Source organism: Citrus clementina, unplaced genomic scaffold (assembly GCF_000493195.1).
Source record: "Citrus clementina cultivar Clemenules unplaced genomic scaffold, Citrus_clementina_v1.0 scaffold_3, whole genome shotgun sequence".
NCBI lineage: Eukaryota > Viridiplantae > Streptophyta > Magnoliopsida > Sapindales > Rutaceae > Citrus > Citrus x clementina.
Window position 1 is genome coordinate 43697703 of NW_006262339.1, and position 11593 is coordinate 43709295.

At 31.5% G+C, this 11593-nt stretch overlaps 1 protein-coding gene across 3 annotated transcripts; it reads right to left on the reverse strand.

The window, feature by feature from the left end:
- Positions 1 to 1930: 1930 nt before the first annotated feature.
- On the reverse strand, positions 1931 to 6030 carry LOC18047649 (myosin-binding protein 1). Of its 3 annotated transcripts, none has more exons than XM_024189502.1 (3): positions 5825 to 6030; positions 3898 to 4511; positions 1931 to 3812 (listed from the first exon to the last, which is right to left on the reverse strand). In XM_024189502.1, exons 1-3 carry the CDS (start codon positions 5983 to 5985, stop codon positions 2305 to 2307), a joined length of 2283 nt encoding a protein of 760 aa, XP_024045270.1. In that variant the 5' UTR covers positions 5986 to 6030; the 3' UTR covers positions 1931 to 2304. The 3 variants fall into 3 exon arrangements, with proteins under 3 accessions (XP_024045270.1, XP_024045269.1, XP_006443890.1); XM_024189501.1 differs by having other exon boundaries at positions 3898 to 5005; positions 5825 to 5894; XM_006443827.2 differs by lacking the exon at positions 5825 to 6030 and having other exon boundaries at positions 1931 to 3809; positions 3898 to 5297.
- Positions 6031 to 11593: the final 5563 nt, after the last annotated feature.

Genomic DNA, 11593 nt, shown 5'->3' on the forward strand with positions numbered 1-11593 from the left:
TTTTCTGTTCTGATTAATGGCTGGAGCTTAGTTACAGGCTTACAGCACTGTAACTAACAGCTGAGCATCATCAGGCTCGTTGGATTTAGGCCCCGTTTGCCCACCCGCTTGGCTCAGCTGGGTTTCGAAAGCCCGGCCAGCCGCTCTATTTCAATTTTATCTTCTTCTTTTTTCGTTTATTTTCCCCTCTTTTAATTCTTTATGTCCTTGTCTTTTTAAAGCCCAGCTCAGAAATCATGTCTTTATTTTGTTTCTAACGTAAGTTTATTGAATTTTAATAAATATGTTTAAAAATGTTATAATTTAATCCTATAGTTAGACCAAATAAATTTCCCTTTTTTTTTTTCACAGTTATGGGTTTACAACTAGTGATAATTTTTTACCCGGAATTTTATTTTTGCAAATTTCAGATAATTTTCATACTAGCTGCATGAATTTGAATTGCTTAACAAACATAAAACAGATGTTTGATTTTAATAATTGACTAGATGTATGATTTTTTGGCAAAACTAATATATGTCTTAGTAATGTGCAGTCGTGCAGGTATTTGTGGCTCCTAATTAGCTTAATTGTTGGTAAATTCTTTTTGGGGTTATACAAATGATACGAGTTTCAAACATCTTTCACTGGTGAGTGGTGAATGACATTCAATATTAGTAACGTATGTCCTGTTTACATACACATGATTGTTACTAAACTAGTGTTGTTAAGGCTCAAGGCTATCATTTATAATCACAATTCACATGGTATAGAATAGAATATTTGAATCAAGATAATTATATATATTTAAAATAAATAAAAAAACTAGTTTGATGATCAGTGAAATTTTCCAAATTTTGCTCGAACAAGCCAAAATTTGAAACGTTAAACGACAATCTTAGGCTTCCTGCCAATTTCGAACGGACAAACTAGCATTGCTGGAGGGCCTCAAGACCCAGAACCAAGACTGCTGGCGTATTTTCTGGACTCAGCTTAGCTCAACGATCGAATCTTGTTTCTCGTAAATAAGACGATAAGTGGGAAACATTAAGAAAATTAATATTGGATTAGTACAACCCATAAGTAGTTCAGTTGTTCACTTCAGTACTATAATGGGAGCAAGCAGCCAATGCATGCATGGCAATTGTGATTAAAAAGATTGATGAGTTTATATAACTAAGTACATAGCTGTTATTTGATCCCAACAGCTATAAAACGAAACCTTTTTCTTTTTTTTTGGCATTTAGCTAAGATTAAATAATTCTTTTACGTTCAGAGCAAAACAATCATATTTTTTCAATATTCTGTTAAGTTCTCGGATAGTATTAAAGGAAAATTAAAAAATAATACAATTAATAAACTTTAGGTGAATGGGTAAATAATAATAATAATAATAATAATAATAAATTTGATAAAGTGCGAAACATCCCGTGTGTACATACAAGTTAATTACACTTGGGTGACACATGTTTTGTTAAATTTCAAAATGATAACACATGTTTTAAAATTACCCTATTAGGTGACAATTTGTTAATTTTTACCGTCAAGTCTAATGAACCAAGGGTAAAATTGAAAAAACAAATTTATTTTAGAATTAGATACATGTTGGAGACATGTTTTAACAAAATTTAAAATGCTACAATACATTTTAAAAATATTCGATCAGGTGATTATTTTCACCGTTAATTCTAATATGATCTTAAAAAAAAAAAAAAATTTTATTTTAGGATTAAATACCTTCAAGTTTCAATCACAGCCGACATCTCTGAATTCTGACAAATATAATTTATTTCATGGGTTTATCATTCAGCGGTTGGAAGATTTTGAATGATGACATTTGAGTCATTGACTTCACCCCATTTATTATACATGAACATAAAATTTTAACTTATCTTTGCTTACTCTAAGCATAATTCAAAAAACGTTGAAAGAAATGTGCAGAGCCAGAGAATTATATGATAGCATCCAGTAACTTTATTAACAATGCCCACATCTTTTCATCGTAAAAGAATTTACAAAACCCTACACCTACTGACATACATCACTAGTTTATCACGTATAGCTGTTTCTTTTTCATCTTTTAATCTTTACCCAACTTTTCTGTTAACAATTGACCTAATGCAATGCATGATGAAGAAGCAGAGTTTCTCTGAGAATATGGTGTACTTACTGCATACTTAGGGACAGACCTGAACATTGAAATATGTTCAGTGGAATGAAAATGGCAATCATGTTGAGATGATAAACAGAGAGTTCTGAATCACATTCCCACGGTACAACTGCGTCTCTTGCTAGTATTTTTACCCAGTAATGGATCTTGTAAACTCAAGAAACAGATTGACATCTTCTCTTTACCCCAATTTTCCGTATCTCTTGCAGCTGACGTGCTATTTCTTGAACAAAAAGCAGCCCCTCATTCCCATTCTCAAGAAGGCCCAAAGTGTGTTCGAGAAAATTATAATCTTCCTCAAGTGCTTCTAACCTTTCATTAAGATCTGAAATTTCATTTTCAAGGGAAACCAAATTAATGTTTTTATAATGCGTGAAGCCGCTCTTCCCATTTGAAACCAAGTTGTTTTCTTTACTAACAACTTGACCTACACCAACTGAAGCATTCAATCCTTCTTGACTAGGAAGGCTCCCATTTGATACAGAATCTTCTCGTAATTGATAACCATTATCGTCCACGTGACGATTTACTGAACTCCCCTCCTTGACAGAAACCTCTCCCTGGTTGTGCATTCTGTCAGCTGCTTCTTCAGTACATCCACCATTAGAGATGTTATGCACGATCACATTATGAGCATATGATTGAAGTTTCTTCTCCAAACTTTCCAAGCTTTGCAAAATGTATAACTTTTCATCTGTAAATTCTGACAATGAAGTCATCAAAACATCAGGTTTTTCGATGCCTTTAGAAACCTCAGAGTATGTTGAGCCGGAATGGACACTGACATTATCTTTAATATGCTCGAAACTCATATTCTCCATATACACATTTTCCTTTTTTGAATTCTCCTCAGACACGATGTCCATCACTGATTCATGTGGACACTTTAACCTGTAATACTCCAACTCTTCTTCTAAGTCTTGTATTTGCTTCTCCTTTTCAGCAATGAGATCATTAGCTTTCTCCAATTCCTCCATGTCATACTCTGCTTGCTCTTCCATCATTCTCAAGTACTGTAGAGCGTCCATGTGCAGTGCTGACTTCTCCTCTTGCAACCGTGTAATCATGGCCATTGCCTCATTTGCAGCAACTGCTGCAGCACTTCTTTCTTCATCTAACTCCTTATACAAAGCATTCATGCATCTACGATCATATTCGACCTGCCGCTTTAACCGGTCAATAGTACTTTCACCTTCAATTTCACTGACAGTGCTTCCATCCAAATATTCAAGACCAGCTGACTCGGTTCTCTCCACTGGAACCGACTTATGAGGAGTCTGAATTCCATTAGAGGTGGCATCATTACTTACCTGGAATTGATCGCCACAACCATGCACATTGTTAATCTTATAATTCTTTGACAAATGATTCCCTTGAGCAGAAGAATTTTGTTCTGGCAACAAGTTCAAATCATCCCTAACTCTATCAACTTCCTTCTCCATAGGTTGTTCTGCAACAAGTCCAGATGTGTCATCTCCCTCACCACAGAGAGCCAACTTATTGACATCATTTGAGTCCTCATAAGTTGGATCTACAGGAGCAGGGCTATCTTGAACCAGATCATCCTTAAGACCTTCTGCAGTTTCATTTAGTAACTTCAACATTTCCTCATGTTGATTGATGGTAGCAGGTGCTATATCAGTTGTTCCAGTGACATTTGCTGCTAGATGTCATTTCAGTTAGGAGATTTAGCTACATAACATATACACTCTCACACACAAACAAAGAAAAAAAGAGAGAAAGCTTACAGTTCTCTGTTGATGCTCCAACAGGAGCTTCCAAGCAATCAAATGATGGGCTCATATCCACAACGGATGCAGGAGTTGGTGCTGAGGGATTAAGACCATGAGAAATTGGTGACACACCTCCAGGAAGTTCCGAAGTGTTAGATGGTGGAGAAATATCATCTAGTAAAATAAGCTCGGGCAGTGGAGAACAGGTTTTCTGATTAGGTTGCTGCCAGTTAAGCTCACACAAACCATGCCAACTAGAAACATCAGGTGTCAAACCTTTTGTATCCTGGGGTCTCCCGACATCATCCTTTGCCTCATTTATAACACAAACTACATTACTACCATCATCATCATCAGAAAACAGGAACTCAGCCTCAGAATCAGATGTAATTTTCAGCTCACTGTATCCTACATGAGATAAGGGATCAGAACCACTTTTTCCAAAATGTTGCGTTACTGCTGACCCAGATGATTTACCGCGTATTTTCTTGGTGTATTCCCGATGGTTTAAGTGATGTGGCAAAAGAATATTAGATTTATTAACCCAGGTTGCGGGTGATTTTTGCTGGAGTAGTCTTTCCACATTGTGTCTCAGTTTCCAAGGCTTACTGCAACATGAACACCATCTGCTGCTCATAGAAGTAGTAGAAAAATCTCCATTAGGCAACAAGCTCTGAGGACTGTAACTGCCAGGATCAAACCCCAATTTACCCACAAATAGTCTGTGTACATCCAAGTTCGAATTACTTTTTGTGGAGAATGACAGGAGACAATCATCACACATGCCATGGGCAGCAGCAAGCTTACCATGGATATGACAAGAAATTAAAGATGATATTTCTGATCTGTGACTACTGCAAAGCAAATTCCGATAAAATTCAGGTTTTTCATTTCCCAAAACATGATCAAGCCTGGAACACAAAATGCAAGGGATTTGCAATTCGCAATAATGTGCAAATTTTGTCACCAGGAAAGAGAAGACAGCATCAATGAGCAGCAGAAAAATCAAGAACCATTCACAAGCAATGGACGTAAGGATTGCCGTGATCCCTTTCACATGCTTCTCTGCTCTCACAAATGAGTTCCCATGCACAGCCATTACCAGCAAATTCACTCTAGAAGGCTATAAGTTTCCAACTTGGATGAATCAAAAAATGTCTTAACTGATCAAAAAAATAAATATTCCAAACCTCCCAACACAAAGTTGAGAATCCCATGCCCAACTCAACACTGTAAGCTGTTGGAATTGAAAACAGAAAACAATCACAGAATGGAGTAATTTGCGAACCGAAAAACGAGAAGCACAGTGCATTAACACAACAAACAGAAATAAGAAAAGGAATAAGAGACACACCCAATTTTGAATATCATGCTAGTACTCAGTCAATTATGACAAAAAAGAATCACAATTTCAAAAAACATACCATCACACATACGAAGATATAGTGCTGTTTCTCCTTTTTTTTTTAAAAAAAAAAAAACATTGTAAGATACAAAACAGAGAGGAAAACCTAACTCTGTAAAATGATAATCAAATGGAGCCACGTGCAATTAAAATCAACTAATCAATTGACATATTGACGGTTATGAGTAATGCAGAAATAAAACTTCAACCAACCCAACTGTGAGCCATGATGAAAAAATCAATTAACATTGAAAATCGTCGAGAAATAAAAGCCAAAGACCTAACTCATTGAAGTGACAAACCCAACCAAGATTCATTGCAGGAATACACGTTGCGGAATTCATAAAGAGAACCAAAAGAACCCATTTGTCTAAGCCAATAAGCAGATTAAAAAACGTTAATCAACTGCCGATCATCAAAACGGCTTTTCTAAACAAAAGCAACTTGCTGGAAAATTCATCGACCAAATAAAAACAATCCAGAAATTGATTGGCGATAACACTTAGAATGCATAATGTATTAGATGAAAATACGTACGTAGGTATGAAGCTTGATAGTGGGTCGATGGCGATAATGATAAAAGTAGAAAAGAAGGCGAAAAAAGGGAAAGAAAAGGGAATATAAAAGAAAAAGGGAAAGGAAAGGGAAAATAAAAGAGAAGAAGGGAGAATGGTGAGAAGTCGTTTTGTCAGGGACATGACAGACCGTTGGAACCAACTGCTTTGATTTGTTTGGTTGCCAAAGAAAGGAGGGCCGTTGTGTTGTTTTGTAATTTTTTTTTTTTTTTTTTTTGACCAAAATAGTGGATTTATCATTATTTGTCATTTATTTTAGAGTAATGATTACCTTCGATGCGTTGTTCCAGCAAACTCCTTTAGATCATATAATTATAACCCTTCAAAAAAAAAAAGATAATATAATTATAAAGCAAAAGACCAGCAGAATAGGGATGGTAAAATGTCAAGGTCAGGGTCCCAGGCTTGGCAAAGCTTCAGTCTGACCCGATAATGTATGGTCGGCCTCGAGCCCTAATTCAATTTTTTTTTTTTTTTATGGTTGCGCCGGGTTTTTTTTTCAGATTTTGCTGGTCCGGATTAGTAGAAGTATCTCTAAATAAAATTTTATTACTTATTTAAAAAATTATATTAGTATTTAAAATTTTAAAAGATTCTCTCCCTTTAATTTTATAAAGTTATTTTCTTTCTTTTTAATTTATTTTTTATTGAAGAGAGAGAAATACTTTCATTACTATTATTTTTTTTTAAAAAATATTTATTTAATTAAAATAATATTAACTTATTTTTATTTAAAGAGTTTTTTAAAAAAATTTCACTTACTTTTTTATCACATAAGTAAATAAATAGATATTTAAATATAAAATTAATAAAACTTTTTGGAGATGTTCTTAGACTAAAATAATGTAAGCTAAACGCTTCATTTTGGTTTGGTCCAGGAAGTTTTGTTTTGTTTTTTTTTTAAATAACTGATTAACTGTATACCACCAAAAGTGCCTAATTTTTTAATATGTGCCCTTCTTTCCAGTTTTTCATTATATGGCAACTTTACCTGCATAAAGATTGAAATAACCTTATTTGTGAATTACAAGTTACACAATTTTCACTCTCCTTTTTTTAGATGCTCTAACTTCAAAATAAATTTTTAAAAAAATCATTTTTAACTTAATGGGTGTTTCATTTAATTGTCAATATGGGCTTAGAACTTAAAATTTATCAATTAATAATAACTAACATGTAATCATATATACACAACTATAATATCTAATTTCACTTACGAAATTAGATATTCAGCCCTTAGCCAAATGAGAGAGCACTTTCAAGCCCCCATAAATATATTATGATGATTAGTTTTAGTCTTTCTTCAATTATTCTATATTTGAGTGGAGCCGGTCTTCTTTCTTACATTTGGGTAATGCTTCAAAAGATTAATATAGATGAGTCCCAGTAATATAGTTTGATTATAAATACTAATTGTATCTGGTGTAATATCAATAATAGTCTTGTATATCAATATTAAAAAAATAATATCTAATTTCACAATAATTAATTATATTATTATAATTCTTTGATGTATAAATGGAATAACTTTATATATAATTCCATGATAGGAAAATTAAAGAAAAAATGAAATAAAGACGTATTACATCTAATGATATCGACTAGAGAGTGGAGAAGGTAAAACAATGTTGGTTATTGCTACTGTGGTGGCATGATGAGCAGCTGGCATTGGGTGCTATTGTGACTGCATGTAAGTGAAGGACAACCAACAAGGAGTGAGCGGTAGCCGGCAAGTGCCGCTTTTTGCTAATGGAGGCTGGACCACTGAAGTCGTCATAGAGGAGGTGGGAGAGTGGTGGTGGTTGTTGGATCATATTCAGTGGAGACTAGAGACTTTGGCGTGTGGAGGATGGCGATTGAGTTGTGTTTATCATTTAGGTTTTTTTTTTAATATTGGTATTACAATCAAACTATTATTGATATTATATTAGGTTACTATTTTTTTTTTGAATTGAAATTTCATTAAACTTAAGATATTGTCAACATTTGACATAACCACGGAGGTGGAACAAGCCTCCACTCTCCAGGATCTGACATAGAACCTCCCACCCTAGCAATTGTATGGGCAGCGACATTCGCATATCGTCGAACAAAGGAGAATCTTACTTCTCCAACTAGTTTAACTAATTCTTGACAGTCCTCAATAATTAAACCAAAACCATTAGGACTAGGAGTTTGAGTAATTAAAGCAGAGTACACGTTCAAACAATCTATTTCGAGAATAACTTTAGAGAACTGCAGAATTTTCAGCCAGCTAAGAGCTTCACGAACAGCCAAAGCTTCTGCCTCTCGGGGATGAACTGAACCAAGAAAGCGTTGACACTTAGCTGCCACAAAAGTACCTCCAGAATCTCTTATTATTAGGTTACTATTAATATTTACAAATCAGACTATTACTGAAATAAGGCTCCGTTTGATACAACTTTTCAAGTATAACTTATTTAAGTAGATATTTTGGTAGTAGAGTTTTTATAAATAGAGCTTTTATCAACAAAAAAAATTAGTTGTTTGGTTGTCAATAAAATATTTTATTAAAAATTTATGAAATTACTTTAATATGTAAGTTTTTTAAAGATATATTATGAAAAAAAATAAAATAAAATTGTCAAATAATTAGATGATATTTTAGATATTTTAACATTTGAAAAAAACTTTTCAACTCTACTCTAAAAAGCCCAAAATTTGAGTTTATACTAGTAAAGGCAAAATAACTTATTTAAACTTCAAAAGCTCTATTAAAAAAATAATCAATCAACAATAAAAATTATAATAAGAGGTTATGAGATTAAATAAGTCATACCAAAAAGGCACTGACACTGCCCACATTTTATCATTATTAATGTTCAAGAGAAGTCTACTTTATCCATCTTACGTAAGAGAGAACATTAATCCCCTATAATGGACTATAAGAACTCAAACTGCTACTCTCACATATTTCGACCGAAGGCCGAGTGGCTGTTTATCCCTTTAGGTTTTAATTTTTAGTTTTTAGATAAGTTAATTATGATTGACATTAGGTTTTAAATTAATAAATAAAGAATTCATTTTTTTTTCAAAAATGTGCAAAAGTCGTTCTTTAGGCCGAGCAGTGGGCTTTTTTAAAACCAATCAAGCTTGGGCTGGGCCGAATTTTCCAGCCGTTCCTACAACACTACAAACATAATAATTTTTAGGGGGATTGCCACTTTCCTCCCTACAGTAATCAACATATACTATTTACTTTCCTACTGTTTTTATAATGGCCAAAAACCCCTCTGACGGCATAAGTTTATAATATTACCCTTACTTTCAACTGCTCTTTTATTTACATTTATTATAAATTAAATAAATCTCATGAATAGAAACTAAATAAAAAAATTAAGTATTAAAAACAAGAAATATATATTTTGATGTGAGCAAAAAAATTAATAATAAAATTTTTTTCTTGTAATTATTTATTTTGCGAACATTTTCTTATAATAAATATTTTGTAATATTTTAAAATTAAATGTAAAAAGTATAGGCAAAATATTTTATTATTTATCTTATAATAAATTTTTATTTGTCATTCAAGTTTTCTTATAATAATTTTTTTATCATTTTATAATAATTTTCTAATATATTTATTATAAGAAAATTTTCACAAAATAAATAAGTACAAGAAAAAAAATTATTATTAATTTTTTTGCTCATATCAAAATATATATTTCTTGTTTTTAATGCTTAATTTTTTATTTATTTTCTATTCATGTGATTTATTTAATTTATAATAAAATTAAAGAAAAGATTTGTTAAAAATAAGGGTAATATTATAAAACTTATGTTGTTATGGGGGGTTTTGACCATTATAAAAACAACAATGGAATAAATGGTATATATTGATTACTGTAGGGGGGAAAGTGGCAATCTCCCTAATTTTTAAAGGTCTAATTTGTTCATATATATATACCAAAAGCTAATGAGGCAAAATTAGGGACTTTCTTTGATTCTTTCTAAATCTGTGAAGTAACAAGAATCAACATTCAAATCCTCAAAATGAAAAAAAATAATTGTCATATTAAAAAGAGAGAGGAAATTAATTAAATGTAGAAAAATCTAAACATACATTTTGACAACCCCCGAGTGAGCAAAAATGGATTTTCTCATAATTAAACCATTTGAAGCTATCATTCAAGATATATACCAGACTATATGTTCTTTACTTCCTTAAATTTATGGCAAGCTCATTTTAGATTATATCGGTAATCTATTCATACAAAAAAAAAAAAAAAAAAAAAAAAAAAGAGTGGACAAAGAAGGATGTTAAATTAACCTTTGATTATGACTCATAAATCATTGCTTAGCTTTCCAGTTATAATCATGAAAACATCTGTTGCTTCACCCTGTGAAAGAGAAGATTGATTAGGAATTACTCTTCAGCTTCCGAGTTCCGCAACTGCAGCTTTATCTTCTTTGTTTTTCCAGAGCATTGAGAATATTTCTTAAAATAGTTGATACAAAAGGAATTAAGAGATGATACGAGAAAAATGGAAATCTTGGAGGAGCGATTAGAGTCTTAGAAAGATCGGGCATAGCGTAAAAGAGGGGGAAAAAAAAAAAGAACAAATATTTGTATTTGGCTAATAATAAAAAACACAAAAGAAGATAAAACTTGTTAAACTAAACTAATGTAATTAAAATTTTATTTATTACAGTTTATGTAAAAAATGAATTTCGTGATTTAAAATAATAATTAACAAATGATAACAAGTTGCAATATTAATATTGTTGATAAAAATACTGTTTAATTAATAATGTCAAAATCTCCTTCAATTGACGACGTTTTGTGAAAGTATGCCGTGAAACAAATTTTATATGACAATAAGCCAAAAGATGTAGTTATAAACTTTTTCAACAACTTGAAAGCAGGCACATTGCTAATCATTTTCAATTCAATAACGTTCTACAAAAGTATATTAAACGACGTGCAGTTACTTATAGCACGTTGGTATCTCTTATATTAAACAACATTCAACTAATGCAGGTTATTAAAGTCATGTTGTCTTAACCTTAATCTTTAGTGAAGTATGTGTTAATATTGAATAGTTTTATTGATATTTTAAGTAAATAAAATTATTTAATTTTAATAGTTTGATTAAGGATTTTTTTTTGTTGGAATTTTAAAAAGCGTATAAAATAAAACTTAATTTAAAAAAAAATAGTCTATAAGAGTGTACATAATAATAGAGTATTCAAAGTAATTTTTAGAGTTCACATAATCCTACTTTACTTTAAATTTTAATCAACATGCATGTTTTATATGACTCGTCGTTTATCACTTTGTGAACAAAGCACATGTCATTCATATGATAAACGTATAGACAACATATTGTCCGATGTATTCATGTAACCGACATGCATTAACAATATGCGTCAACATATAATGCAAATGGTGTGTCGTTTATGTTTTGTTTTCAAATGACATGTTATTGTTTGTAAGCATGCTCATGACATGACTTCTTTTTGCTTATAAACGACGTATCTTCTATTAAGTTGAATTTCACATGATGTTAATAAAAGTAAGAAATATAAATTTTATAAATTACACATAAAATTAGTAAATCAAAAATAAAATAAATAAATAAATATAAGAGTAGTAAATTGGTCTTTTAAAATCGATATTAAACTATTAAACTAATATAATACTATTATTACTATTCAATTTAGAAACAAAATCAACAAATATATAAGATAATAATTATTTAATGAGTTA

Bases quoted from the DNA above. Each gene is read 5' to 3' on its own strand.
- LOC18047649 (XM_024189501.1), bottom strand. From the start codon at position 4,981: ATGGCTGTGCATGGGAACTCATTTGTGAGAGCAGAGAAGCATGTGAAA. The intron at 3,813-3,897 runs GTAAGCTTTCTC...AATGACATCTAG, and splicing joins TGGAGCATCAACAGAGAACT to CAGCAAATGTCACTGGAACA.